This window comes from Trachurus trachurus, assembly GCF_905171665.1.
Source record: "Trachurus trachurus genome assembly, chromosome: 4".
In the NCBI taxonomy this organism is placed as follows: domain Eukaryota; kingdom Metazoa; phylum Chordata; class Actinopteri; order Carangiformes; family Carangidae; genus Trachurus; species Trachurus trachurus.
In genome coordinates this window covers 14,028,914-14,056,186 of record NC_139898.1, presented here as the reverse complement: position 1 = coordinate 14,056,186, position 27,273 = coordinate 14,028,914, and the positions used below count along the sequence as shown (strand labels likewise).

Sequence of the window (27,273 nt, the reverse complement as noted above, 5' to 3'; positions counted from 1 at the left end):
TGTGCTATTTTTGAATCAAGATGAATCATGATGACGCATATAACCTGACTATGGTTACTCAATATGAAAAACATGATATGTTTTTGTCATCAGGGGCAAACTGTGAGATCAATGAAGATGACTGTGCCAGCAACCCCTGTGAATATGGAGATTGCGTTGATGAAATCAACGGGTACAAATGTGTGTGCCACCCAGGATATACAGGTATGCTAAAGATCATTGTTATAACAATATAAAATTGATTAAAAAATGATTCAGGTTACAGTTACATAAATATTCAGAGTAGTACATCATTTAACTGTGTGCTCTTGGTACACCTAATTCTTTTGAATTGCTCTTTAACAGGGGTTAAATGTGAAGTGGATATCAATGAGTGTGACCCCAACCCATGTATGAGTGGGGGAGTCTGCGAGGACAAACTCAATGGGTTCGTCTGCCAATGTCCACCCGGCACACATGGCCTTCGGTGTCTCTCTGGGACGGACCACTGTGCCCATCAGCCTTGTGTGCATGGAAAATGTATTGAACAGCAACACGAGTACGTTGACCTCATACTACTGTTTGAGATGCATCAGGTTTTTTATTTCTCATACCTGTCCATGAGGCACTTACAACACATTCAATTAAAAAGGGAAATTAGAAACATCCGTAAGGTAAAGCAACTGTGGGACCAACAGTATTCCATGTAATTTTATTTTAATAATGTTTCCCTATTCAGATGTTCAGAACCCCTGCAGTGAGAAGGTCCTTCCAGCTTGCATAGCCTTCTAGATTTTACCCCTGCTCTACAAAACTGTAGCATCAGCACAAATATTTGTGTATGATAATACTACGTATGATAGTAGAGTAATAAATATATAGTATCATATCATCATATCAGCCTTTTTTGAACTATGCTGTTAGGCTAATTTCACATTTTTCAACTTGTGCTTGGCTTCCCATTGTGTTAAGGTACCGCTGTGAGTGTGAACCTGGTTGGGTGGGACAGCACTGTGAGCAGGAACGGGATGAGTGCCAGTCCAACCCATGCCAAAACAGTGGTACCTGTTTGGACCGACATAATGGTTACACCTGTCTGTGCCAACCTGGATTCAGAGGTAATAACACAAATAATAATTGTTGTGTTAAGCATAGTATTCTGTAACACTCATGACTCAATTCAATCAATCAACTGAAGAATCAACACTGATCTTTCACCTCTCTCCTCCCGTTAGGTGTGAACTGTGAGATCAACATCGACGAATGTGCATCTGGGCCCTGTCTAAACCAAGGCACTTGCATCGATGGTGTCAACAGTTACACCTGCCAATGTATTCCGCCATTCACAGGTTAGCGATCTCACATTCCCACCAGCAATAGCAGTGTTTTAGTCTCCTTATCAATATCATTTAAGCCAAGACTGTCACTCTCCTATTTTCATTTTATTAAAAAATTGTGCAATGTCAAAATAGGAAAGCACTGTGAGGCAGAGCAAAATCCCTGTGACTCTCATCCATGTGAGAAGGGAGGAGTGTGCCATCCATCAGCAGACTATACATCTTACACCTGTCGGTGTCCCACTGGTTGGCAAGGTACATGTGTATTTGCATGATACTGAGTTTTTTTATGTCTCTAAAAGGAGAAAAAAAACATTGTGCTTGAGAGCAGTCATAAGCCTGTACTAATGCTTGTTTGTTCATGATTGTGTAGGTCAGCGCTGCAATGAGGATGTGAATGAATGCAAAAACAACCCATGCAGAAATGGTGGTGAATGCATAAACAACCGAGGCAGTTACACATGTAAATGTCCATCTGGATACACTGGACACAGCTGTCAGACAGACATTGATGACTGTTCCCCCAGTAAGTTTCTTCACAGCTAATTTTGTCACCTTGTTCATGACTATACAGTACACACTGTTAGAGCACGGTAGAGTCTAAAGTCTGTACACAATTTATAAATATTTCAGAGAAGAAGAATCACTTCTCTTTAATATAAACTGATTATTCAGTGACTAGTCAAAATTTTGGGTAATGAAAAGTCTCTCTCCCCTCCCCTCTGTAGACCCATGCCGTAACGGAGGCACTTGTGTAGATGGTGTTGGGAGTTTCTCTTGTGACTGTTCCCCCGGTTTTGAAGGGGTGCACTGTGAGATTGACGTGGACGAGTGCACCAGTCATCCCTGCATGAACGGTGCCATCTGCACAGACTATGTCAACAGTTTCGTATGCGAGTGCCAGCAGGGCTTTGATGGACTCCTGTGTGAACGCAACATCCTACAGTGTACAAAGAGGTGAGCCACATTTTCTAGACTTTGGTGGTCAAAGGTCAACGTCACTGTGTCCTTAGATAACTCCCAAATTCAACATCTTATTATGAGACAGTGTAGCACAAATATACTGTAGGACATAATGATAAATTGATAACATTATATCGATATGGAGAAAGGTCAACTTCATTGTGACATCATAATGTCCTGTAAAAAGCCCTTCAGGTCATTATTTAACACCTTAACCATTATATAACACTTTAACTCAATATTTCTTGCCATTTGGCTGTGTAGTCCAGTTAAAGCAGAAGTAAGTGGAATGTTTGTGTTAATATAAGTCTTAAATAGTTATATCTTCCGACGGCAATCACTTATATAGAGTGTTTGGTCCGAAACACGGGTCTGTCAGTCACTCTGCTCTGCTGTAAGCCGAGGAGAAAACTTTCTTTGTATCCTATAACCTTTATCCAATGAGGAGAGAGAACGGCATAAAGGGGCGGTCCTCTCTGTGTGTGCAGCCAAGGGATGCGCGTGAATGTGGTGACGTAGGGACGAGGGCGGGGACTGCTAACTCCATTGGCTGACAAGAAATTAGCCAAAACGACCGGATCGCTTACTTCTGCTTTAATTAATACCTTTTTCCTTCCAGCTCCTGTCTGAACAATGGGAGTTGCATTGATGGCATCAGAAGTTCCTCTTGCCGTTGCCGTCCTGGTTTTTATGGGGAATTCTGTGAGTACGAACATAATGAGTGCGACTCCCAGCCCTGTAAGAATGGAGGAACCTGCACTGACGGGCTAGGCACTTACCGCTGCACCTGCGCCATGGGATACAGTGGAACCAACTGCCAGGTAATTTATATGTGTGTTAACAGAGTTTATCTGCAGGTAGCATGCATATTCATCCACTGGGCTGTGTGCATACTGTATGTGTGTGTTAGAGGGACTGTATACTGCTAAGTTTGTATAGCCCTGTGGTTTAGGGACTGGTGTGCAGGCAGTGCTTTTTTTTATTGATGCTTATTTTAAAACACCCTTGTTACAACTAAAAATGTCTCACTCCAGAAGGTGAATGGCTGTGGTGCTTTTGCTCCCGTCTCTGTAACATCTGTAGCCGTGTTTGGAATTACATTTTTTCCCTTTCCCTCATTTGCATGCAGACCTTTGCAAACCTGTGTAGCCAGGTGCACTGTCAAAATGGAGGCTCCTGCTCTCAGACAACAACCTCCTGGACTTGCCACTGTAAGGATGGATGGAAGGGACTTTACTGTGACGTCCCTGGCTTGTCCTGCCAGGACTATGCTGCCAAAAAGGGTGAGGAACCACTTTATTATTATATTATTCTCAAGAAAGAAGGGTCAGACATGAAATCACATGTACAGTAGGGCGATTGTGAATTCTTGTAAATTAGATAATAGAAAAATGGTTTCCTGTGTTCTTTTTAACAACTAAAACAAAACTCACATGGGTAGTATACAGTAGGCTCACAGTCTTCACCATATGCCTCTACTCTTTCAAATTCCTGTAGGTGTGGACTTGGAGAATGTGTGTAAAAATGCTGGGCGGTGTGTAAATGAGGATAATTCCCACAAGTGTTACTGCCAGCCAGGATACATGGGCAGCTACTGTGAGGAGATGGTCGACGAGTGTAAATCAAACCCATGTAAAAACGGTGCTACATGCAAGGACTATCAGGGCACATATGAATGTGTGGTAAGTAAATTCTTAAATGTTTTTCTTGTTTTGTATGTTTCAAAGCTTTTATATAGCTAATGCAGCTTATATATAGTCAAAGCTTACAGTATGTCAAACTACCACCAATATTCCCAAAGTACACTGACAGCGCTAACTTCCGCCTCTTGTTTCATGGCTGCAGTGTAAACCAGGCTACCAGGGGGTCAACTGTGAGTATGATGTGGATGAATGCCACTCGAGACCCTGCCTCCATGGAGGAACATGTATCAACCTTATAAATCGCTTCATCTGTGTCTGCCCATCTGGAACAAGTGGTAAGAACATATCCACGTGAAAACACACATGAATTGTAATAAAGGTTAGAAGTAAAAATTTGCCGTCAAAAGAATTCGGTAACACTTTATTTGAAGGTACCGTCATAAGAGTGACATGACACTGTCATAAGACTGACATGACACAGTCATGAACGTGTCATAAACATTATGTTAATGTCATAACGTTGTCATTAAGTGTCATTCGGTTAACCCTAACCATAACCCTAACCCTACAAAAACCGAATGACACTTAATGACAACGTTATGACATTGACATAATGTTTATGACACGTTCATGACTGTGTCATGTCACTCTTATGACAGTGTCATGTCACTCGACGATACCTTCAAATAAAGTGTAACCAAGAATTCATTAAGTAACTTGAGTTAAAAATCAGAGGAGATAGAGATAAAGTTGTTTTTATGCTAACCCCTTTTTTTTTTGCTCTGTAGGGGCCCAGTGTGAAGTGAATGAGGACAACTGTGCACCTACACCTGGCTCCTGGGAACCTCGCTGTCGGAATGGGGGACAGTGTGTGGACGGCGTGGGTCGTTACACGTGCCACTGCCCTGCGGGATTCACTGGAGAATACTGTGAGGGAGATCTCAACGAATGTCTGTCTGAGCCCTGCCAAGCTCCTGGGAGCCTCGACTGTGTGCAGCAGATCAACGATTACCAGTGCCGCTGTCGCCTTGGATACACGGGTACCTACATATTATCTGCTCACAACACTTAACCTATCTTGTCAATTTGATTAACAAATTATTATTATTTCAATGTACAAGGTTCCAATATTGTAGATGTCTTAATAGGTAATCCTGAAACGTATTTCAGTTGCTTAAAGGTACAATATGTAAGAATGTGGCCAAAATTGTTGCTGCAGTCAAATTTAAAACACAGCAGTGCGTTGTCCCCCCTCCCCTACCCACCAGACTCGAGGTTGCCAGACAGCGATGGCTAACCTATGCTCTGCTCACTCACAGTCGGTCTCAAAGTCTCAAAGCAGAGTAAAAAGCTAAATATTCATCAACAACCTCACTGTTTTATTGCTCTGACTCACAGTAACTACGAGCGGAGTTCACGTCACTCAGGTGATCTGCAAGTTATTGTTACATTACCGCTCCGACGCTGTGTGTGCAGCGCTGACACACACACACACACACTGTAACCCCGCATCTGAGCCTGTGCATGTTAATCATGTTGTAGATGAGCCAACATATGAGACGTCTTACCGCAGAATAAACGACACGAGCCGCTCCGTTTCTCCCTTTACAGTCTATGGTTTATCCTCCACTTTCTGACATCGGATCATAAAACATGACGACCGGACAAAATCACTTCATTTACCATCGGCTTCATTTCGCCACATTTCCTCTTTTCTAACTTTCACTTTGTAATTCTTCCCTTTAGCTTTAGCGTTAGCAGCAGCTCAAACTAACTAGGATATGCTCACATATCATCTTTTTTTCGCGATCTCGTTTTATCTCCCAGCCGTATTTGCAGCTCATTGGAAGCTAACTGGCAACCCGGAGGCTGAAATGCCACTGATGCTGTGACTGGGAGAAACATAAACATGATTTGCGGTCTGCAAAAAAAATTTTTTAATGCGAATATTTTGGCTGTAGGATTGTTGTTGGTGAGTTCAGTATGTTATATGAACATTATTCCTGAGTCTCTCTGACATATTAGGATGATTTTACAGCCAGTTGCTTTAGATTTCTTACATATTGTACCTTTAATATTTCAACTTATGAGTAACTTTCTCTTTTCTATCATCTTGTCTCTCAGGTCGTCATTGTGAGTCCATGGTGGATCTGTGTCTGTCCAAGCCATGCCACAACGGTGGCGTCTGCTCTATGAACACAAGCTCAGGACATGGCTACATCTGCTCCTGCGCCCCTGTAAGTTTCTTTAATGTCGGACTTTTTCTAGCTTTATAGGATAACATGATTTCTGCTCAATTCTCCTCATTTATGCTCATGAACAGGCTTCACAGAGTACATTTCCATTAACTCAAGTGATGGATCATCTACAGTGAAATGTAGTGTAGTGTGAAATGTGTGAAAGTGATATTCCTCTATTTTTCTTTTTTGAACATTTCTCCTTAATATCTCATTTATAATTCCAGATGGTATTTCAGTCAAATGTCTGTCACATATTGCTCCATAAAGGAAACAGTAAATGTTAACTGTGGTTAATAAGGAACACTGGTCATTGAAGAACTATTTTGAACCTTTAGAACATCTTAAGTGTCTCCGATGATTTATTATCACTGGAGTCTAGTGATGGAGGATACAGTGAGTGACTTATAAGTAGAGAGTTAGTAAGCTGCCATTATTACCTCAGTGTTTTCCTTTCTTTTGCTCCCAGGTCTGAACCTAAATCTTTTCACACTTGATACTTGTTTTCTCTCCACTAATCTCTTGCTCTCTCTCTTACTCTAACCCTTGCTTCAGAGGGCCACACCATGGCTCAGGTATAGTGGACAAGCAGCAGATTTGTAGGACAACCTAGATGTAAAATAGTTACAGTTGTGTATTTTGTCAAAGACCCTTCAATGTTACATAGCTTACTTCTAAACTGACCGTGTTACTATCACACTTAAATGACATGTTGTGTTTTATAGGGCTTCATCGGTCACAACTGTGAAACAGAAATCGGAGGCCGCTGTGCAAAGCTACGGTGCCAGAATGATGGGCGTTGTCGGGAGTCAGCAGGCGGCCACCTGTACTGCGAGTGCCCGACCGGCTTCACTGGGCCGCACTGTGAGAATGAACTGAAGTGTCCGTGGAACTGCCAAAATGGAGGAACCTGCATCAAAGACCCGTCCAACCCAAATCAGTACAGCTGCCGTTGTCCTATGCACTTCTCTGGACGATACTGTGAGAAGAAACTAGCGCGCACTCCGGCCTGCCCCTATCTGCAGTGTGCGCGGCAGTCGGGGGACAATGTGTGTGACGATCAGTGCAACAACCACGAATGCCAGTGGGATGGAGGAGACTGCTCTCTCAACTGGCAGCAGCCGTGGATTAACTGCACTGCCAATGTTCCCTGCTGGGAGCTCTTTAAGAACGGGCGTTGTGATAAGGCGTGTGACAACCCTGGGTGCCTCTTCGATAGCTTTGAGTGCCAGGACAACCCACAGAGCCTCTGCAGGTATGTGACCCTCCTCTTAATTTTCTTCAAGAGCAGTCCAAAAGTATGAAACATTGCGAGTCCATATCACCAAACGCCCTTTCTCTTTGTACGCTGCATTTACAGATATGAAAATTACTGCGGAGACCACTATCGTAACGGCATCTGTGACCAGAGCTGCTACAACGAGGCGTGTGGTTGGGACGGCCTGGATTGTTCTTCTGACGTTCCAGCCAAGGTGGCAGTTGGCACACTGGTCATCGTGGTTCGGCTGCAACCTGAAGAGCTGCTTGGGGACCTAAACGGTTTCCTGCGCTCTCTGGGAGCCCTGCTGCGCACCAATCTGAACGTGATGCGGGATGAAAACAATAAGCTGATGGTGTTCCCTTACTGCGGTGAGGATGAGGGGGATGGACAATGCGCACAGAGGAGCAGAGGCAAGCGGGAGCTGGAGAAGGAGGTTATTGGGTAAGGATTGGTCATGATGGGATGGTCACATATTTTCCTACATACATTTTCCTCTAGCATTCCCAATAAACTGCATGTCATTGCGCCATTCTTGTTAGTACAATATCTCAGTAAGGCCTGAAGTGAACCCCTTCAAATTTGCCAAAAATGGTTACCTGGTCTCAAAGATGAATTGATTAGATTGGTGGTCAAAGGTCAAGTTCTCTGTGACCAAGGTCGACTTCACTGTGACATCATAATGTTCTGCAAAAACACTTCCGACCATTATTCAACACTATAATTCAAGACTATCACCTGCAACTTGACTGGGTGGCAGAAGCGTACAACCTGTTAACTGTTGTATTTCCACATTCGTCCATGCAGCTCAAGGGTGCACCTACAAATCGACAACCGTGAATGTTCCCAGAGCTCTGTCGACTGTTTCTCCAACACTGAGGAGGCTGCATCATTCATTGCAGCAGCGCACATTAAGGCTGAATTGCCTTATCCTCTAGTGACTGTTCGCAGTAAGTACACCTGCCGATCAGTTTATGAAATTCCAACTTAACACCCATTACATACGTTTTACAGGTAAAATCTTGAATTAAATGAAAACAAAATATGCGTCGAATATGTGTCATTTAGATTTGGCTTTGTATCTTCCAGGTGATCCATCAGTGCCCCCTAAAATGGATTATCTCGTGTACCTGATTGGAGTGGCAGTGGTTATCATTCTTCTTATCCTGGTGCTGGGGATGCTGGCAGCCAAGAGGAAGCATAAACATGGTGTCCTGTGGCTTCCTGATGGTTTCATGTCCACTAAAAATGACAAGAGGAGAGAGCCTGTCGGACAAGATGACTTTGACCTGAAGTGAGTGAATACAGACGAGCAGTTTTGTGAAGTATTTAAATACTAGTATACGCTAACGCTAACAACTACTGAGTGACAGTACCAACCTACCTTCTTGTGTGTAGATAGTGATCAAATGTGATGGTAGATTGACTGTTGCTTCCACTTAAATTGTTTTTAATCAGGAATTTCAAGACCCAAGATGGAGCCATGACTGATGTAGGTCAGAGTCAGAGATGGCTGGATGATGAGGTCCCATCCAAGAAACCAAAAGTAAGTGCATTAAGGAAAAAATATGGATTGGAGCAGTTCAGATCAAATTTGGTAACAAATGTTTGAAATATGATGAAAGGTGTAAGTTTTGCTTCAAGTTCTGTTGCTTTTTTATAGACTGAAGATAAACCACTGCTGCCCCTCATGGATGGAGGCATTGACAGAAGAGAGTGGACCCTGCAGCACCGCAAGGCTGCTGACATCTCACTCACCCCCCCACAGGCCGACCTGGACACCGACTGTCTTGATGTCAATGTGAAGGGACCTGGTAAGAAAATGTAACTTCTGTATCACTCTTGATCCAATTCATTTTCAACAATTTCTTTAATAAGGAATTTCTCCATGTCCACGCTTTCAGACGGCTTCACCCCACTGATGTTAGCCTCACTGCGTAATTGTGGAGGCCTGGACTGCAGCCTGCACGGAGATGAGGAGGAGGAGAGTGGAGGAGACGAACCGGGGCCGAGTGTCATTTCAGACCTGATTGCTCAAGGTGCTTCGCTGATGGCCCAGACTGACCGCACAGGAGAAACGGCGCTGCACCTGGCTGCGCGCTACGCCAGAGCCGATGCCGCTAAGAGACTGCTGGATGCTGGAGCCGATCCCAACGCCCACGACAACATGGGCAGAACGCCTCTGCATGCTGCTGTGGCGGCTGATGCCCAGGGCGTCTTCCAAGTGAGATGATTTCTGATCTCGAACTGATAATGAACTATAAAATCTGGTCCAATAAGTAAGACCTTTTCTCATCATTCATCATCTCATGTGTCTGTGTCTTTGTCTTCTGCCAGATTCTGATCCGTAACCGCGCAACAGAACTGGATGCACGGATGAACGATGGCACCACTCCCCTGATCCTGGCAGCCAGGCTAGCTGAGGAGGGCATGCTGGGAGAGCTAATCCACTGCCATGCCGACATCAACGCAGTCGACGACCATGGTCAGGAAGCCATATATGTTTGATTTACTCCTTTTGAACTGGACCCAGTGTTGCAGACTGGCTTGTCTATGCAGCTTTAGGGGAAACACTGTTATGGCTGGTCTACATCATAGTCAGTATTTTATGCACCTGTTGAATTATGACAAAAACAAAGATTTTTTTCAACCTGCTGTATTAGTATGAATAACCATGCCAAGTACCAAGCATTTAATAGAAGATTAATCCATCAAAATCTGTCATGTATATGCCTAGTGCTTACTTGAATCCTTTAAAATTTAGTTGGATAGCTCTTACAAATCTCAGAACAGATCAAATGGCAACTAAAATGCAATAACTTCTTGTTTAACATGAATGTGCTTCTTTTTTCACTGTCCCTCCATTTTAGGCAAATCTGCCCTCCACTGGGCAGCTGCAGTTAATAATGTCGAGGCCACTCTTGTGCTTCTGAAGAATGGAGCTAATCGTGACATGCAAGACAATAAGGTTTGTCCTTGTGTTTTCATTTGTTCCATTGCAAACCTTGTTCTTTAATTTTCTGCTCTGATTATGAATTCTGTATATCCAATACTACAGTGTCATCTAGTACTAAGGTGTATGTCATGGTGTGTTATCTGTGGAAAAAAGTGACAAATCTGCTATTGTTTCGCAGTAGGACTTTCACTTTTACTCTTCAAAGACTAATTTGTGAAGTTGTAGAGTTGAAACTGATACCTCAAGCAGAATCCATCATCTGTGTGTCAGAACTTACTCTGTACTCACCTCATGCAGGTTTTAATGGTAACTCTAAAAATAAACCTTTCAAACCACCCCTATACACTTAAATATAATCTCACTATCAGATGTCAATCTGTATGCCCAGATAAAGACACTGGGTTGAAAAAGGTTAAGAACACATGCATTTATGTTTGGCCACTTTGGGTGCTAAAATAGAAGATGAACATCACAACACAAAGATGAACATACACACTCCATAAGCAGTAAAACAACTACTATTGCGTTAAGTAACTCCACAGATTAGACTGAAGGGACTGTACAGAGCAGTAACGATTAAATGCTTTCTCATATATTTATATTGAATTTGTACATTATGGGTTAAATTTATCATTATGTGTGTTTCCCTCAGGAGGAGACGCCACTCTTTCTGGCGGCCAGAGAAGGGAGCTTCGAGGCAGCTCAGGTTCTCCTTGACCACTACTCCAACCGTGACATCACTGACCACCTGGATCGGCTGCCACGAGACACCGCTCAAGAGCGCATGCACCACGACATCGTCCGCCTGCTGGACCAGTACAATTTGGTTCACAGCCCGCACAACGGGCCCAACCACATGGGCGGAGGGGGGAACTCTGTCATGTGCGGGGCCAACGGAGCGGGCTTCATCGGCATGCGGCCCGGACCACAGGGGAAGAAGAGCAGGAGGGGCGGAGGCGGGGCAAAGGTTGGAGGCGTTGGCGGGGGAGCTAAGGAGTTGAAAGACATGAAGGCAAAGAGAAGAAAGAAGCCCGCTGGAGGGGAGGGGCCCGGCGTGGCTGCCGGAGTGGGAGGAGGAGGAAGCGGAGGAGGCACCGGAGGAGGGAACGGAAATGGCGTCAAAGCAGCAGGGGGGCTTCCAGAGAGCTCTGTCACCATGTCACCCGTCGACTCCCTGGAATCACCGCACTCGTACACAGGCGACGTGTCCGGCACCGTGTCCACGACGGCAAACTCCCCTCCCCTGCTGAGCAGCCCCACCTCCAGACAAATGCTGCCCCCCGTCAGCCACATGCTGGGCCAACAGCAGAGCTGGGTGGGCATGACCAAGCACGGCTACAGCGGCCACATGTTCGGCCTCGTGCCACACCAGATGGGGGGGTCCCACCCCGGCATGGGCCAACACCACGGCCAGGGCCCGATGCTGACCCCCATGAACGTCACCATGACTAGAGAGCAGCTGCCGCCCATCGTCACGTTCCAGATGATGACCGCCGGAGGAGGCCAGGCGATGATGAAGCAGCCACAGCCGGGGCAAGTACAAGTCACGCAGTCCCAGGGCCAGAGCCAGAGCCAGGGGCCGGGCCACCCGCAGCAGGCCCCGGGCCGCCTCCACTGCACCCCAGGCATGATGTACCAGATGTCGGAGCAGCTGAGCATGCCCCACGGGCTCTCCCACACCCTGCAGCACCCCCACCCCATCAGCGGAGGCCACGGAGCGATCGAAGGCCAGTCTCGTCCGCTGCCCTCCTACGCGCCCATGGATAAATACCCCACACCCCCGTCCCAGCACAGCTACGCCACCACCGGCTCAGAAGGCACCACCCCTGGCCACTCTGCCCACCCACCCAGTGAGCACCCCTATCTCACTCCTTCGCCAGAATCCCCAGACCCCTGGTCGTCCTCTTCGCCGCACTCCAACTCAGACTGGTCTGACGTCACCACCAGCCCCACCCCTCTGGGGAACCCCCACCACGCACTGCCGTCGTCACACCACACACACATTCCAGAGCAGGTGCAGCCGCAGCCACAGTCGCAACAGATGCAGCAGGCGTCCCAGCAGCCTCAGCTTGGAAACATGCAGGTGTTTGCGTAGGCATGCCAGGGGAAAGCATGAACAGACTGACTTTGGGGTTCTGTGTAGTTAAATAACAACACATATTAACCTGTTCAATGTTTCTTCTCACCTCTTTTTGTTAATTCTCTTTATATAGTCTTCATTATTATTATCAACCCCCTCCCCTTTTGATGTTTTCTTCACCCCTTTGCACTTAAGAAAACTGTGTGTATAGTTTCTGAAACATCATTGAGTATTATCAGGTAGATAGAAAAAGTTCTCAGTACCAAAAATCATTGAGTTCGCTTTTCCGTGTATCTCCTTCGATCCCAGCTGAACATCCTCTGCTCTATTTTGGCTGAGTCAGGACTTTGGCACCGAAACACAAACTGTTCATGGAGGGATCATCGAGGAGCTGCCGACCAGATGGTGGTCAGCTGGTATTGCATCAGAAAAAACTGACTGACGGACACTGAGACGGGACTCCAGACATTCTGCGTTGCTATTGTCTGTTTTGGAGACAATGTAAAGACAAGTTATTTCTTCGTGCTATATGCTATCCTTATGTGTTGTTCAATGTGATGAGCTTGCCGATACTAACTCTGGTTGTTGAAACCATTCAGTCTACTTTTTTTTTTATATGGGTCACATTCAGTTAATGCTTTTATTCTCAAAGCAGAACTACCTAATTGTTGCCTTGTTGTTTTTTTAATTCTGCATAGTTTTTTTATTGTGCTAAAGGGGGGATTTTATAAATAATAGGCTGCAAACACCAAGGAAATTACAGAAAGAAAGCCTCGGCACACAAAGGCATTTTGTTACTGAAAACAGTGAAACTAACATATTTTGAAGTTACTCTTACAGAAATACAGGAGAGTTGATTTGAAAACCAAATCAGATTTTGTATGGACACATTCATATTCTGTGTATACCGGCACAGTTGGTGCCTATATACTTCCTGTGTTGTGTAGGGATTCAATCACAAGCTTGACAAACTTTATGCAAAAACTGTTTTGTCACACAGTTAATTTTTAGTGCCACCGGTTTAAGTTTGTTGTATGATGAAATGTACATAAACATATACCACATTCTGCTTGTTTCCAAGCTTATTTGGAAAAGACATGTTGGCTTTTTAAAATGTCTTTTTTGTTTGTTTTTTGTATGAAACTGTTCGCACTTCTTGAATGATTCTGAATGTTACAGAGGTGCATGTTTTTACCTTTAAACTGCCTCTTTTCTGAATAGTTTCTATTCCAAATTCATTTAACCAGTTTTGCCTTTTGCTTAACCACAATCAGTGTATCTCTGCACCTTTTGTAATTTGTCAAGATTCATAAACCAAGTCTGGAAGTATGCTAGTTTTAATACAAGGATTTTCTTTTCCTTCTCCTTAAAGTTGATGTTGAGCATAGATTTGTGTGACCGCTCTGTAGACACAGACAATCATTCACTCTTTTACTTAAAAACAGAACATCAGTTGTCCCCAAAACAATATCTTTCTATATTCTTGCCAAAAATGTCCATCTAGTCCAAATTTATGTGGGTTGTTGCCCTCATTTGCTAAAGTCATGCAATTTCTACACAGTGAGACACGCAGCACACACATCCTGTACCAAGAACCATTGCCCTTGTTGTAAATTACTACTGTATGTGAGTAAACAAACCAAATTCTCCATGTTTCATTGAGGTTCTCAGCGCCTGACTTTTCATGGCTTTAATCTTTGAATTTCATCTCCGTCACAAGCACACATGCTGTATAACGAGATGTCAGTCAACATTTAATTGTGCATGTTAGATCCCGTACATATGCAAGGCTATGTGTTTATGTTTTGTATATAAAATGTTTTTTTATTCCTCTGTTAACCAAATAGCCTATAATATACATGCCATATGAAGTAGTTGTTACCATGTTTATATATGATAGACTAAAACTGATCAAATAAGTTGTCTGTTTGAAAAGAAAACAACCAAATGTGCTTTTTGAAATAAAGGCCAGATCTTGATAGATTTCTGCTTTCTTGACTGTTTTCTCATCATGTTTATTGACAGATGGCGTACATTATTTTCATTTATTGATTAGTGGTGTCACAATTGGAAGTAGTGCTCACTGTTTATATATGACTTTTAATGTTATTCTATCTTGAAAGTTTAAGATACGGACAGGAACTTAACTCTTGTACCAGTGTGTCTCGGACATTTCATGGATAATCATGGAATATATAATCATCAATGACATATTCCTATAAATACAGTCAAAATAAATAGTTTTCATCCTATAAACTTTAGATTAGATTAGATTAGAAAACGTTATTGATCCCCAAGGGGAAACTGCTTTGCCACCCAATAAAACCACATACATCCACTTAACAAACAATACAAACATTTCCATACAATTGCACAAAACTTATCAACATGATTGGATACTTCATACGACAGAGTAGGCTGCTCAAAGCAAGTGATTTAAATGAATATTAATATAGGCAAGGATAAATAAATAAGTATACACCTCCAGAAGATAAAAACAACAACAACAACAACAACAACAACAACAGACAACCGCTATTTGTGGTTAAAATATCTGACTGCTGCAGGAACAAAGGATCATTCCCACAAGTCAATAGTTTAATCTTGCACATTCAGCCCCATCAACACTGCCACCCCTCTACAGTGCTATATTAAGACGTTGGTGATAGCTGAGAAACATCACCATGGCAATGTTCATGAAAACCACAGTGTTACAGGGGGAAAAGAAAACATTTTTGCAACAGTAAACATTGTTGAATCTTACCTAATTACCTATTTTGCTCTGCATGGAACATTAAATACATTGTTGGTGTTATGAAAACTCCATTACATTAGTACCATTACGATCACTGTGGCTTTTATTTATTTGCAAATCCAAACATAGGCTATTTGAAGCAGCTCTGAGTCATGTGAAGTCTTATCCTAATCAAATAAATCACAAGCCCAATAGAGCTCTTTGTTAATATCTGAGAAAACCCTTCACAGTGTGTTGGACAGCTGAGTGCTCAGTGCCTGTAAGCGGTGCAGTTTGTTTCCGGACCAGCAGGGGGCCCTGAACCTCACAGGAAGCCGCGACGAGGAGAGAAGAGAAAGAAATCTGTACACGGAAGTTGTTCCGGACTGTACATGTATGAGCCTTTCTCTGTCTGGAGTCTCTCCCTCTCTTTCTGTCTCTCTGTAAGTCACTTTCTCTGTCTCCGGCGGCTGGTCGGACCGTGATGGCGGTGAGAGCTGCGGCCGTGTGTGCGGAGAGCCTGAGCCGATAATGTGCAGGTATCAGCGGCACGGTGGATCAACACAAGGGCCAATGGACGCCAGGAGCTGAAGTGCAGCTGTTTTGACAGCTGGGTTGAGGCTCCAGTACCTGGTCTGTGAGGGGAGGTCTGCTGTGAACCCTGCAGAGGGGCTTTTAGTTTGAGCGGAGACCATCCATCTACGTGTGGCCGGTGGCTGTCAGGGCGCCACTGAAGCAAAGGGAGAAAGGTGAGAGCTGCCTGCGACCCCTCCTTGAGTAAACACCTCCTCTTGAGATCTTCCAGTCCCCAGTGCCTCTGTGTTTACCTGCCAGCATTAACTATATCTCTCTAACCACTTCCCCTGTGTCCTTATGGTCCACCCCCCACCTCTTTCTGCCGCCAGCGACCCACGGACTTGTGGCCATGGCTTCGTCCCGGCTGAAGTACCTCTCTCTGGGCGTGCTGGTCTTCCAGACCACCTCCCTGGTGCTCACCATGCGCTACTCCCGCACCCTGCAGGCCGAGGGCCCTCGGTACCTGGCCTCCTCGGCCGTGGTGGTGGCCGAGGTCATGAAGATCCTCACCTGTGTGCTGCTCGTCTTCAAGGAGCACAGTGAGTCACAGTCCATGTCACCTCAGTCATATGGCTGCGAACAAACCAGTTGTCATTCTTGTACACTATGTTATCTTGGTCAAGTGATTTTTAAATGTTTGTTTTTTCCCCTCTCCTGTTGTCTTACCTTCAGTCCAATACTCTGATACAGTAACCTACATAATCATTGATGTACAGGTGCATCTCAATAAATTAGAATATCACAAAGAGTTCATTTATTTTAGCATCAATTCAAATAGTGAAACATTACATATATTTATTTCACACAGACTGAAGTATTCAATGTCTTCATTTAGTTTAATTGTAGTGATTACAGCTTGCATTTAATCAATTAAACCCAAAATTCACTATCTCAAAAAGTTAGAACATAGTGAAAAAGTTCACTGGCGTTGCACTGTAATCAGCTAATTAACTCAAAACACCTGCAAAGGTTCCCTGGGCCTTTAAATGGTCTCTAGTCTGGTTCAGTAGCTGCACTATCATGAGGACTGCTGACCTCCATGATACTCTCATTTATTGAAAAGTGCCTGTACAACAGAGAAATTCAGCAAAACCCTCTGCTCCATCTTTAGATCACTGAAATTATTAAACAATCAAACATTTTTTACTTGTACAAAATATTACATGAACATTTTGAGTTAACAATAATGTATTTATAACAAGTTTGAGGGTGATTAAAAACTAAGGATGAGTCCCATTTGGAGTTATTAATAGTCGTGTTGATACATTCTTGTCACTGAACGAAAACATTTTCTGTTGTTGATGTTGTATAGATAGAAAAAGCTCTACAAGAAGTGTCAATGAATGAAATAAAGGATAAAATTAGATAGGATTCATTGTGGACACTCTATTAGTATAATACCAAAAAAAGTACAGAAGGTCAGTGAGTATCCTGTTGCTTGAGAAGCTCTACACATTTTGCTATTGAGAAATATGGATCAGGTTTAGTGGGTTTCTCCTGTTGTATTGAAACAAAAAGGTAACTGGGATGATGAATTTCTGGAGGTCTATAAACTTTGTCTGTCCTTGTGCTGGATGGAAAAGGCAGGTTTGCTGAGGTACAGTAGGTCTCAGATGGTAAACCTGCTTCTAGGTGACAAGGCCCTGTGCTCTGCTTTAGTATGAACATTCAGATATGTACAGATCAAATACAACAGACCTCAGTACTCTGTTAAAAAGACTGCACAGCTGAGTTTGAATCCCGTTACATCCTGCCAGACTGAATGGTTAAAAGGTTAAAATTGGATGTATGGAGCGGTCTAAGTTGTTTTCATTCCTCAGGTTACAGTGTGCGAGCTCTGAATAGCATCCTGCGTCAGGAAATTGCCCACAAACCCATGGAAACACTGAAGCTGGCGATCCCGTCTGGGATCTACACACTGCAGAACAACCTGCTGTACGTCGCTCTGTCCAACCTGGACGCAGCCACCTACCAGGTACCATGTGCTAGAAAATGAGCCATGTGTTTGTTTTTTCTGAGTGTTTTAACTTAACACGTTCTCATTCATGCATTCTTTACTTTGCCTCCATCAGGTGACGTACCAGCTGAAGATCCTGACCACGGCTCTGTTCTCAGTGTCCATGCTGGGCCGTCGACTGGGCGTCTACCAGTGGCTGTCTCTGCTCATTCTCATGGCTGGAGTGGCTCTTGTGCAGGTCAGCTGAAAACAGTTTGTAGGAATAACAATCTTCTTCTTTGAGCTTCCACTAGATGGAAAATAGTAAATGCATATGATCATTTGAAAGGTTTTATGAATAGCTGCTTTGAATTGGAGCCTTTCACTCCAGGTAGAATGAGAGTAGTAGTAAAAGTCTATGTAGACTTTGCCTCAAGGACAGGTTACAGTGTAGAATAATGACAGATCTCAAGGATGACAGAGGCAGGCTGACACAGCTGCTGGGTCTGGATGATCTCCCATGCAGTTTCCTAAAACGTATCCAAACTTTGAAGTGTCAAATCGAGAAAAAAAAATATAATGAATGTTATTTGTAATTTATTTTTTCCTTCATCATTCCTTCATCTCTGGAAAAACTTCAGTGGAGCTGCTGTTCTTCAGACCTGTTTTATAACCTTTTGTATTCCAATGGTGAGAATGAGTCACTTCAGTGTGTCTTTTTCATACGCTGTCTCTTGAGTGGTGTTTCTTTTTTGGTGCAGTCTGGTATGACAAGGTAATGCCGACCTGTTTCAGGGATGTGAGCTGTTCATTGACTCCAGGAGTCACGTGTTAGCAAATTGTGGTTTTGGCAGAAAGCTCAACAATAACTGAATGGTTTATGGTTTAACAGTTTTTCCAAGTTTCAAACATGTTTCCAAGAAACATTTGTGGGGAATCGTCATTTGAATTACTCACATCCAGGAACAAACCACTGCAGGTTTTGTGCGTCACCTGATTTTAGGACCTTTAGACTTTGACGCTCTCAGCCTGAGAGTCTCTTTTGCACCTGCTTTTTTTTTTAGTACATAGTGAGTCATAATAATAAAGTGAGATTGCATAGATCTAAGTGTGCGGAGATCTCTTTCTTCAGTTTGGACACTTTTGATGCCTCCAGCACCTTAGCAAAGAACCAGCCGGGTGAAGCGGCAGCCCCTTTTTGCAGTACATAGTGAGTCAAAAGCGACACCTGGCTGTGAGTCCAGAATCGTCCTGAAAGATGTTGATGATTTGCCTTGTTTGTGGTTTTAAATGTAAGAAGAAAAGAAAAATCTGTTGGTAGATAAAGAAAAGAAACTCTTAATCTCGGTGGGATTTAAATAAAGGTTAAATTAATAGTAAAAAAAAAAGAGGCCCAAACAGAAACACTGTATAAATATTGACCATCACTTGCTGATGAATGATGATGCGTCACAAAAGGAAAGGCGGTTGCGAAATCTCCTCCTTGGCAAAACAAAGGCAGCTGCATTCAGTTGATATTACACCGGATGTGATGATGTAGGGCTGGACGATTAATCGAATTTTGATCGTGATTACGATTTTGGCTTCTCACGATCATAAAAACACTGTAATCGAAGAAAAACGATTATTTTTTTGTCTATTGGTGTTTTATTCTGAAAAACACACATGCGCGCTTCCGCCCCCGCGCCTGCACTGCACTCCTCTCTCAGTTAATGCTGTGGACGAGTCCACAGCGGCCACCGCTCAGGACGAATGAACGGGAAATAATAATTTAAAACACTCGCTCGTCTCCTCAAAGCGGCCACACAACAACAACCCCCATCCTCCTCCTCCTCCTCCTCCTCCTCTTCCCCCGGCCCGTAGGCTACATGTGCATATGTTTACAAAGCCGGCATCTGTAGAGCGGCGGATAACGTTATACAATGTTACGACGTGTATTTGTGTAGTTTAATCTGTCATAAACAAGAGATCACTTATGGGGCGCGTCAAAAAAAAAGAAGAAGTTATGGGGTGCGTTTGTGACGAGAGCTGGGACAGCGCAGCGGGGCGGAGGCTCTGATCTTCCCAGGTTGGATTACATCCCAGAGACGCAATAAGCGACACACACGGAAGCAGAGAGCCTCCATTCTCCCTCTTAATAAGTTAAACCATGACAATTACTCCAAATCTGTTTATTCAAGGTAAAAATGTAGAAAAGTTAAGCTAAACATCCTGTATAGTTTCTGCTGCTGGATCATAAAACTAAAAAAAAAAAAGTTTTAAATAAATTTTGAATAAATATTTAAAATTATAAACTTAAAAACCTTAAACACACATTGGCACTGTTTATTTAAGGTAATAATGTAGCATGGTCAAGCTAGAAATCCTGCTTCTTTTTTTTAATGTTTTGTCTTTATGTAAAGCACATTGAGTTGCCTTGGTATGAAATGCGCTATATAAATAAAGATGCCTTGCCTTGCCTTGCCTTGCATAGCCCCCCCCCCCCCCCCCCCCCCCCCATAATCGTGTAAATAATCGTGATTTCAATATTGACCAAAATAATCGTGATTATGCTTTTTGCCATAATCGTCCAGCCCTATGATGATGATGTTGACTGAGCACTCATGAATCTACAGGCTCAGCCAGGTAGAAAATTCACATTCACTCCCAAGCTGCTGTGTGGAGTGTGGGAATGTGGCACGTCGTGACGTGCAGGCTCAACAACAACAGATAACACAGCTATAGCAGGTGTGACGATTGCAAACTGTGTCAACTACAAACACACAGCTGCAAAATTAGCAAGAATCAACCAAAAGATAATTGGCCTGTGTTTCACAAGTGCTGCATCTAATTTTCACTTTTTCTTTTTCAAGGTTTGTGGTGTTAGTTATCGCTTGTCAGGTGATGTTATGATAAAAAAAAATCTCCCCCTCACCCTCATGTGGTGGGATGGTGTCGTCACCAAGTCTGGCTCTTTTACCAGAGGCCTGGTACTTTGAGGGTTATGCACAATATCTTAGCTTGTGCTGCACTCTTCTGGACAGAGACCTGAGATGTACCTGGACTGTGCTGGGTCCAATTTGGAGTTCACTTTCTACATCTTTTCCAGTCGTTTCTTCAGCTTCTGATACTTGTTAATCTTCTCACGGTCCTTCTTTCTGGTGTTACTGTCAGCTGGGCTCACCACATCTATCCCAACTGCCCCTTGTCAACCATCATGATGTGTGCTGCTTGGCCAGTCAAGAGCTTGTAGCATCCCACAGTTCCTTACTTCTGTTTTCCTCAACCACTTTCCACATCTTGTTCTATTATTATATATATATTTAATCCAAATGAAGAAGTGCAATAGCTACAATACATTTCTTACTCTGCACAACCAGGGATCAGCATTTTTCTTTTTTGGCATTAATACCCACTTTCTTGCTTAGTGCAGCACATAACACAAGAACTAACACTCTGCAGCATTTTTATAGCTCGGCAAACTTGTGACAACGCCTTTGTACGAATCTCAGGTTCACAGCTTCATAGATTAATGGAGAGATTTGAATGTTATTGTAAAGATTACATTTAATTGGCAGGTTGGAAACGTATGATACATGGAGTTGCTGCTTTTGACCATTAGCGTGGCAGCGCCCATCACTTCTGTTAGCACTGGTCTTTGTATAGTCACGTTTCCATCCACATTGACTTCCAGCAGAAGCTTAGCTTAGCATAGACTGGAAATGAGGAAATCAGCACCTCTCAGTAATTAACACGTGTTTGTTTAGTCTGCACCTTTACAACACTCTTGAGTGTTAAAACTAGTTGTTTTGCAGGAGGTTGTGTGCTGAACTGTTTCTTGGCATCAGATTCAAACACACATACACACACAGTTTTTTCTTTCTTTATTCCCACGCTGTGTAACATTTTCAAGCTGTTCAAGGTTAAGACTGAACTTTGCAGCTCAAGGTTTATTATAAACCAAGTGATTCTCCTGTGCCTGCAGTGGCCCTCTGAGTCTGCTGCCACTCCGGAGAAGGAGGCCCTGTCTGCAGGATCCCAGTTTGTGGGTGTGACAGCGGTACTGGTGGCGTGTTGCTCCAGCGGCTTCGCTGGTGTCTACTTCGAGAAGATCCTGAAGGAGAGCAAGCAGAGCGTCTGGGTCCGAAACATCCAGCTGGGTCTGTATTCCTCTGTCAAATCTGTGTTGACTGTTTGTTCTCATACGGCGTACCATTGACTTGTATGTGTAAAATAATGAAGTACACTGAAAAATAATGTTCAAATGTTTAGGATAGAAGTATAAAATTCTCCACAACATTTCCCCCAACTTTTGATTAACGCACATCCGTCAACAGAGGAATATCATTGTGAGATATCGTTGTTGGAAACAGATTGAAGAAAAAAAAAAATCCCAACTCTGTGTGTCTGAAGTCAGCTCTTGTGTTCACTTTCCTTTCTTCCCTGTGCACAGAGCCAGCTGGGCTTTTTACCTCCAATACATTTCTGTAAAGATGAATGTTCCTGTCTGTTTATTTTTACCCTGGAACGTGTGAGGCGTGTGTTAAGTCTCCTGTGATTCCTGGTGTGAGCTTGGAGCTTTTTCACCTGCATTAAATATTGGAGCCAAGACGAGAGCAGTGAAGAAAATGCAACTTTTTTGTTAGTATTTGTAAAAAAAAAAAAAAAGAAAAAAAGTGATACAACAAAATGGAAAATAAAGGAAATGAATGATTATATTATCAAGAATCTCCATTGATAAGCCAAATAATTTAGACTTACAGTCATTTGATATACAAAATACCAAACATTTCTTTATTTTATGGGGTATTAGTGGGAAACAATCAATCTGAAGCTTTATTCACAATTAAAATAAGTAGTAGAAGCCTCGTAATGTTCAGAAGAAAGAAGGAGCAGATGCTGTGTGAAGATGAGAACGGAACAGAAATCACTGACTGTTTCATATTTCGCTCACTCATTTTAATTATTGTACTATATGTGTGTCTGCAGGGATGTTTGGTCTTGTGTTTGGTCTTTTCGGCATGCTGGTCTATGACGGGGAGAGGGTGAAAGAGTCGGGAATGTTCCAGGGTTACAACACAATCACTTGGACTGTCGTAGCACTGCAGGTAAAGTCTCACTCCACTGATGGTGTTTCAATATGTTTCCCACCAAAACGATCGAATGTATTATCAAGCCTCTGGGGTAACAGACTATGTAATTTGGTGGATCAGACTCCCTGTAGGCCCGCTCAGGTCATGCCTTTGTCCATCTGTGTCTGTGTGTTTGTTGTTTCTCCAGGCGCTGGGTGGTCTGGTCATAGCAGCGGTCATCAAATATGCAGACAACATCCTCAAGGGCTTTGCTACATCGCTCTCCATCATCCTGTCAACTCTTATATCGTACTTCTGGCTGCAGGACTTCGACCCCACTGGGTAGGAGAAATAGTCTATGTCTTGCCTCTTGTGCATTTTTTTTAATCTGTGTTTTTCCTGTTTCATGATCTCAATAGTCTCAGGCTGATAGACTTATCTCCTCTCGTCCACAGTGTGTTCTTCCTGGGGGCTATTTTGGTCATCGTGGCCACTTTCCTGTACGGCTACGAAGGCAAGCCGCCCCCCAACCCCAGCAGAGCGTAGGGTGACACTCAAGGCTGACACTACAGCAACAGCAGCAGGAGGTCCTGTTGTCAGCGTCAAGACGAGGAAGGGAAAAGAGGACAGGGACAAAAAGAGGGGAAAGGTCGTTAAAAAAAGAAAAGGAAAAAAAAGGAGGAGCAGCGGATTAGTAACTGAAGAGGTGAGCAGGTTGGGAACAGAGGGCAGGAAAAGGGAGATTACAAAAAACAAATAGCAAGCACAACGCTGTGATAGGTCTCGAACACCAAAAGTGCCTCAGCTGGGACGAGTAACCAGTGAGAAGAGAAAAACTGTGGCGAAAACCGGATTGTATGTATTTTCTTTTTTCCTATAATTTCCGCTGTAGAGATAATCTGAAGCTGAAGAGATCTTCTCAACAGGACCGACTGATTGTGTTCACCTGTTTGACTGCCAGTCACTGTTACTGCCATGTCAGTCTCAACCTACACAATAACGAATTACAGAGGCAGACACGGAGGAGTTTGAGAATATTCTCCAATAGCATTTTTTCAGACGTAGTGTGAGTTTAGCCCAAACTGTCACCTCTAGAGTGGCAGTATTTAAGGCTCTGGCAGTCTTGAGTTGTCCCACTTTGGGCCTCTGAAAGCATATTCAGGGCTTTTTTGTTTTGTCCTGAAATGATCCTTCACGGCCGCTGGTTACTCTAAAGTTGTGTTCAATACTGCAACAAGCTCCGACAGTTACGTAGTTTAGGTTACAAATGGTCAAGGTTAGCGCGGGGGCCGTGGTTGGGGTTAGGACTCTGTTACAGAGGAGAGGGATCTGTACACAGTTTAACAAGCCCGTTGACCTGGGAGGCAGAACATCCAGTTTTACAAGAGCTTTCAGACTTTAGTAGTTAAAGTCACCAGAACTAGTGTTGTTGTCAAAATTATGGCTCTCTTACTGCGTTTTGTTCAGCTATTTTTGGAAATGGATTTTGTTGCCAAGCAACATATAGTCACTGGGACATCTTTGATAACATATACAGATCACTGTATGACTCTAGTCTGTCTATAATCTGGGTGTATGACTAAAAGGCTGCAGGAATAAATTAATCTGAGAGCTGCTGTAACATGGGATTATTTATAGATTTTGATTTTTGAAATGAAAAAGGACAAGTTTGACTTTTATGGTAATTTTGTACCATTTGAGATTATGTTAACCTCTGGTGTTCACAGTAGCACCATTTAAATCGTAACCTATCAATCTAAATGAATTGTCTGTTAATTTATTAATTCATTAATTAGGCTGAAGTTTACACAACTTCTTAAAGCTTCTGATTATCGACATCCAGCTCCTTATGTCCTGTGCTTGTGTAACGCCATATTCTGTTGATTCAATGTTAAAGTGATCAAAATATTAGTAAATGTGGCCCAGCTAAGTCTGAATTTACTGAGATATTGATACTGATTACGTCAGACACCTGTGAGGTAAAAGTTACCGTGGACTGTACACGCTGGCTGGTAATTTTCCTCTGGAACAGTTTTTTTTTCTTTTTGGTATAAAGCGGGTATAATTAATAACGTTATTATTTTAATTACCAATATGTGAATCTTTTATAAAAGAGAAAAGTTTTCCTTTAACTCCTCTGAATGTGTTATCATGTTCTTGTGTGTCTCCTCCCTGGTGATTTCTATCATGCAACCCACACATTTACATTTTCTACTCAGACTAGAACACACTACAGTAAAAACTTCCAAATCACCTTCGTAGCCTGTCATTTGCTTTGCAAGTCACCTTAGAACTGAAAACCACATGACGTGAATAAATTCACACTTCAATATATTTGGCATTTGTTTTAATGAGTTTAAAAACACTGCATGCAAAAGCCAGACAGTCTGAGAGAAAGGACTGTAACACGGCAGAGTTTCGTGTTCTTCGTATTATAACACTGTAAACCACCATTACCCAGTCGTCTTGAAACAATCACTGCAATGAACTCCAGTCAATCAACAGAACAAGTAGTAATTAATGAGTGGAGCTCCTCATGAAGGGCCGTGTACTGCTCTACCCGAGTCTTCAGGCACATCTGTGACTGTAAAAGACACTTGAGGCCCCCGATGCACATAAGCAGTAACTGTGTGACCCCCCCTGGTCAAGTATAAATGTATTTTCTTCAACACTTTACATTAATCGGGGCAACTTGTGAAAACTTTACATTTTGTTTCACCCTAAAAAAGCCTCAACTCTCTGAATTAAATCCAACCAATAAAGATCCCTTTCTTATTTCTCTAGTTGAAAAGTGCTGCTCCAGATGTTTCCCCTTGATTGTCAATTTGGGCTCTCAGATGCCATTTGTCACGCAAACTGCTCCTTATGGCTACAATAAACATGTTGTTGGCTCCTTATACACAGGCAGGACAGTCCTCCCGGTGATCGTGGCTCTAGTGTCGCTCTAGATGAGGTGTGTATGTGTGTATACGTGTGAAGGCTTGTTCGGTTTGCACCAAGAGTAAATGAGCAGCACGGGTAAAATTAATGTGGTTACATCCTCCATCTCTCTTCATCTCTGTCTCACCTGGACCAGCTCAGCAGTTCAGCATGACCTGTTTTACTGGCCCACTGTGCGCTGAGTGTGTACAAACAGAAAAAACAGCACAAATACCTGCCTGCAAAAAACAGTTAAGCAACATTTTACTCTCAGATTCACCTTGAGTGTGAGATGTTTTTTTTTTCCTGTAAGCTGCACTCTGGTTTTCATTTTAAGTCAAGAATCATCTTAAAAACACATTTTTATAAAAGATAATAATGGCACAAGAGACTGAATTGTGTAAACCAAATACTACACCAAGCTTGAAAGGGTAAAAAAACAAACAATAAAAACACAAACTCTCACTTATAGCTGTACGAAGCAATGTATGTAGATAGTTTTGGTTTTTATTTTGGCAGTTTGTGAGATATGTTTGTGAGATTTCTGTCTCCACTCCAATACTTTGAAGATGAATAGAAAGCCACTTGTGGTGCTCAGAGCATACTGTATCTTTCCAGAAATAAGTAAATCAATGTAAATACTGTCTAGAGAAGAAACAGTCCTTGTTTAAACTGTTGATAACAAAGTAAAGTTATGTTGTCTATTTGTTACTTGGCTAGTGTCACGATTCTAGAGATGGAAATGTCTGTCAGATGACTGCTGGGTTCACCACCACCATGCCGACTGAAAGATGTCAACATCTATTGCATTGGATTGCAATGAAGTTTTTGTGAAAACATGCACAGTCCCCAAGTGGTGAATCCTGAGGTATCCTTTGGTGCCACTGAGATGTTTTCGTCTGAAACATCCTGTGCTGGATGGATGGTCATGATATGTGGTGTCATAAGTCATGTCATCCTCTGGATGAGCTGTCATTATTCATGTAGCACCATCATGTCAAAAACTTAAAATTTACCATTGGTTTACAACCAAATGTATACAAAAAGAATGACATTCATCAGCCTTGGCTATATTGTGTTGTGTTGTGTATTGTATTTAGTGATAATTAGCATATGTTAGCATGCTGACACTCAAACCGATGATGGTGAGCTTTATATCGGCTATACATCAGCATGTAAACATACCAACATTAGCCTTTGCCCCAAAGCAACACTGTGCCCAGGTGCAGCTGCTTGTATGGCTGCTGGTTCTTACTAACTGTACAGCTGCAGTTTTTCAAACCTGCGATAACTCCAGAAGTTTCTTTGACCACCACTGTATTGTTTTGGAGGCAGAATCTCACAAACAGATATTTCAAAACTTCATCCGAAAAACCCACATGACTAGATAAAGGCTAGAGGTAAATGAAATGTAATTTGAGTGAATCAATCTTTCAAGTACAGATACAATTCCCTTTCACTACAATCTCTGTTCTTTAACATCATATACTGACTGAGTGAAGACATATTAGAACTCTGTTTGTCCTCTGTGGGGAGACACATTTTATGACTCGTGAAATGAAGTAACCTTGCCTCTTCACCTCACAAATCTGATGAGGTGGGAC

General features: G+C 42.9%; 2 protein-coding genes across 4 annotated transcripts in view; both read left to right on the top strand.

Annotated features, from left to right (window-relative positions):
• Positions 1 to 14,430, top strand: part of notch2 (notch receptor 2) — a 47,395-nt gene extending 32,965 nt beyond the window's left edge. For 2 of the 3 annotated variants that reach the window (XM_083970418.1, XM_083970420.1), the window contains 23 exons: positions 94 to 204; positions 346 to 538; positions 952 to 1,097; positions 1,215 to 1,328; positions 1,452 to 1,571; positions 1,690 to 1,842; positions 2,042 to 2,273; positions 2,899 to 3,100; positions 3,409 to 3,562; positions 3,777 to 3,961; positions 4,125 to 4,257; positions 4,711 to 4,962; positions 6,047 to 6,159; positions 6,885 to 7,414; positions 7,520 to 7,861; positions 8,225 to 8,367; positions 8,507 to 8,711; positions 8,876 to 8,963; positions 9,081 to 9,231; positions 9,322 to 9,641; positions 9,755 to 9,902; positions 10,288 to 10,385; positions 11,026 to 14,430. In XM_083970418.1, the coding sequence (XP_083826544.1) occupies positions 94 to 204; positions 346 to 538; positions 952 to 1,097; positions 1,215 to 1,328; positions 1,452 to 1,571; positions 1,690 to 1,842; positions 2,042 to 2,273; positions 2,899 to 3,100; positions 3,409 to 3,562; positions 3,777 to 3,961; positions 4,125 to 4,257; positions 4,711 to 4,962; positions 6,047 to 6,159; positions 6,885 to 7,414; positions 7,520 to 7,861; positions 8,225 to 8,367; positions 8,507 to 8,711; positions 8,876 to 8,963; positions 9,081 to 9,231; positions 9,322 to 9,641; positions 9,755 to 9,902; positions 10,288 to 10,385; positions 11,026 to 12,468 (5,576 nt within the window). In that variant the 3' untranslated portion in view covers positions 12,469 to 14,430. The remainder of the gene's footprint in view (positions 1 to 93; positions 205 to 345; positions 539 to 951; positions 1,098 to 1,214; positions 1,329 to 1,451; positions 1,572 to 1,689; positions 1,843 to 2,041; positions 2,274 to 2,898; positions 3,101 to 3,408; positions 3,563 to 3,776; positions 3,962 to 4,124; positions 4,258 to 4,710; positions 4,963 to 6,046; positions 6,160 to 6,884; positions 7,415 to 7,519; positions 7,862 to 8,224; positions 8,368 to 8,506; positions 8,712 to 8,875; positions 8,964 to 9,080; positions 9,232 to 9,321; positions 9,642 to 9,754; positions 9,903 to 10,287; positions 10,386 to 11,025) is intronic. The other variant, XM_083970419.1, reaches the window with a different exon arrangement.
• Positions 14,431 to 15,562: 1,132 nt separating this feature from the next.
• On the top strand, positions 15,563 to 24,984 carry slc35a3a (solute carrier family 35 member A3a). The gene is made up of 8 exons (XM_083970426.1): positions 15,563 to 15,936; positions 16,093 to 16,302; positions 17,584 to 17,738; positions 17,836 to 17,958; positions 21,664 to 21,838; positions 22,668 to 22,786; positions 22,959 to 23,092; positions 23,206 to 24,984. The coding sequence occupies exons 2-8, from the start codon at positions 16,113 to 16,115 to the stop codon at positions 23,294 to 23,296; spliced, it is 987 nt and encodes a 328-aa protein (XP_083826552.1). The 5' UTR covers positions 15,563 to 15,936; positions 16,093 to 16,112; the 3' UTR covers positions 23,297 to 24,984.
• The last annotated feature ends 2,289 nt before the right edge of the window (positions 24,985 to 27,273 follow it).

Coding starts and splice junctions, on each gene's coding strand:
- slc35a3a (XM_083970426.1), top strand. CDS start 16,113: ATGGCTTCGTCCCGGCTGAAGTACCTCTCTCTGGGCGTGCTGGTCTTC. Junction 17,739..17,835: donor TGGACGCAGCCACCTACCAG/GTACCATGTGCT, acceptor TGCCTCCATCAG/GTGACGTACCAGCTGAAGAT. Junction 23,093..23,205: donor CAGGACTTCGACCCCACTGG/GTAGGAGAAATA, acceptor TCTCGTCCACAG/TGTGTTCTTCCTGGGGGCTA.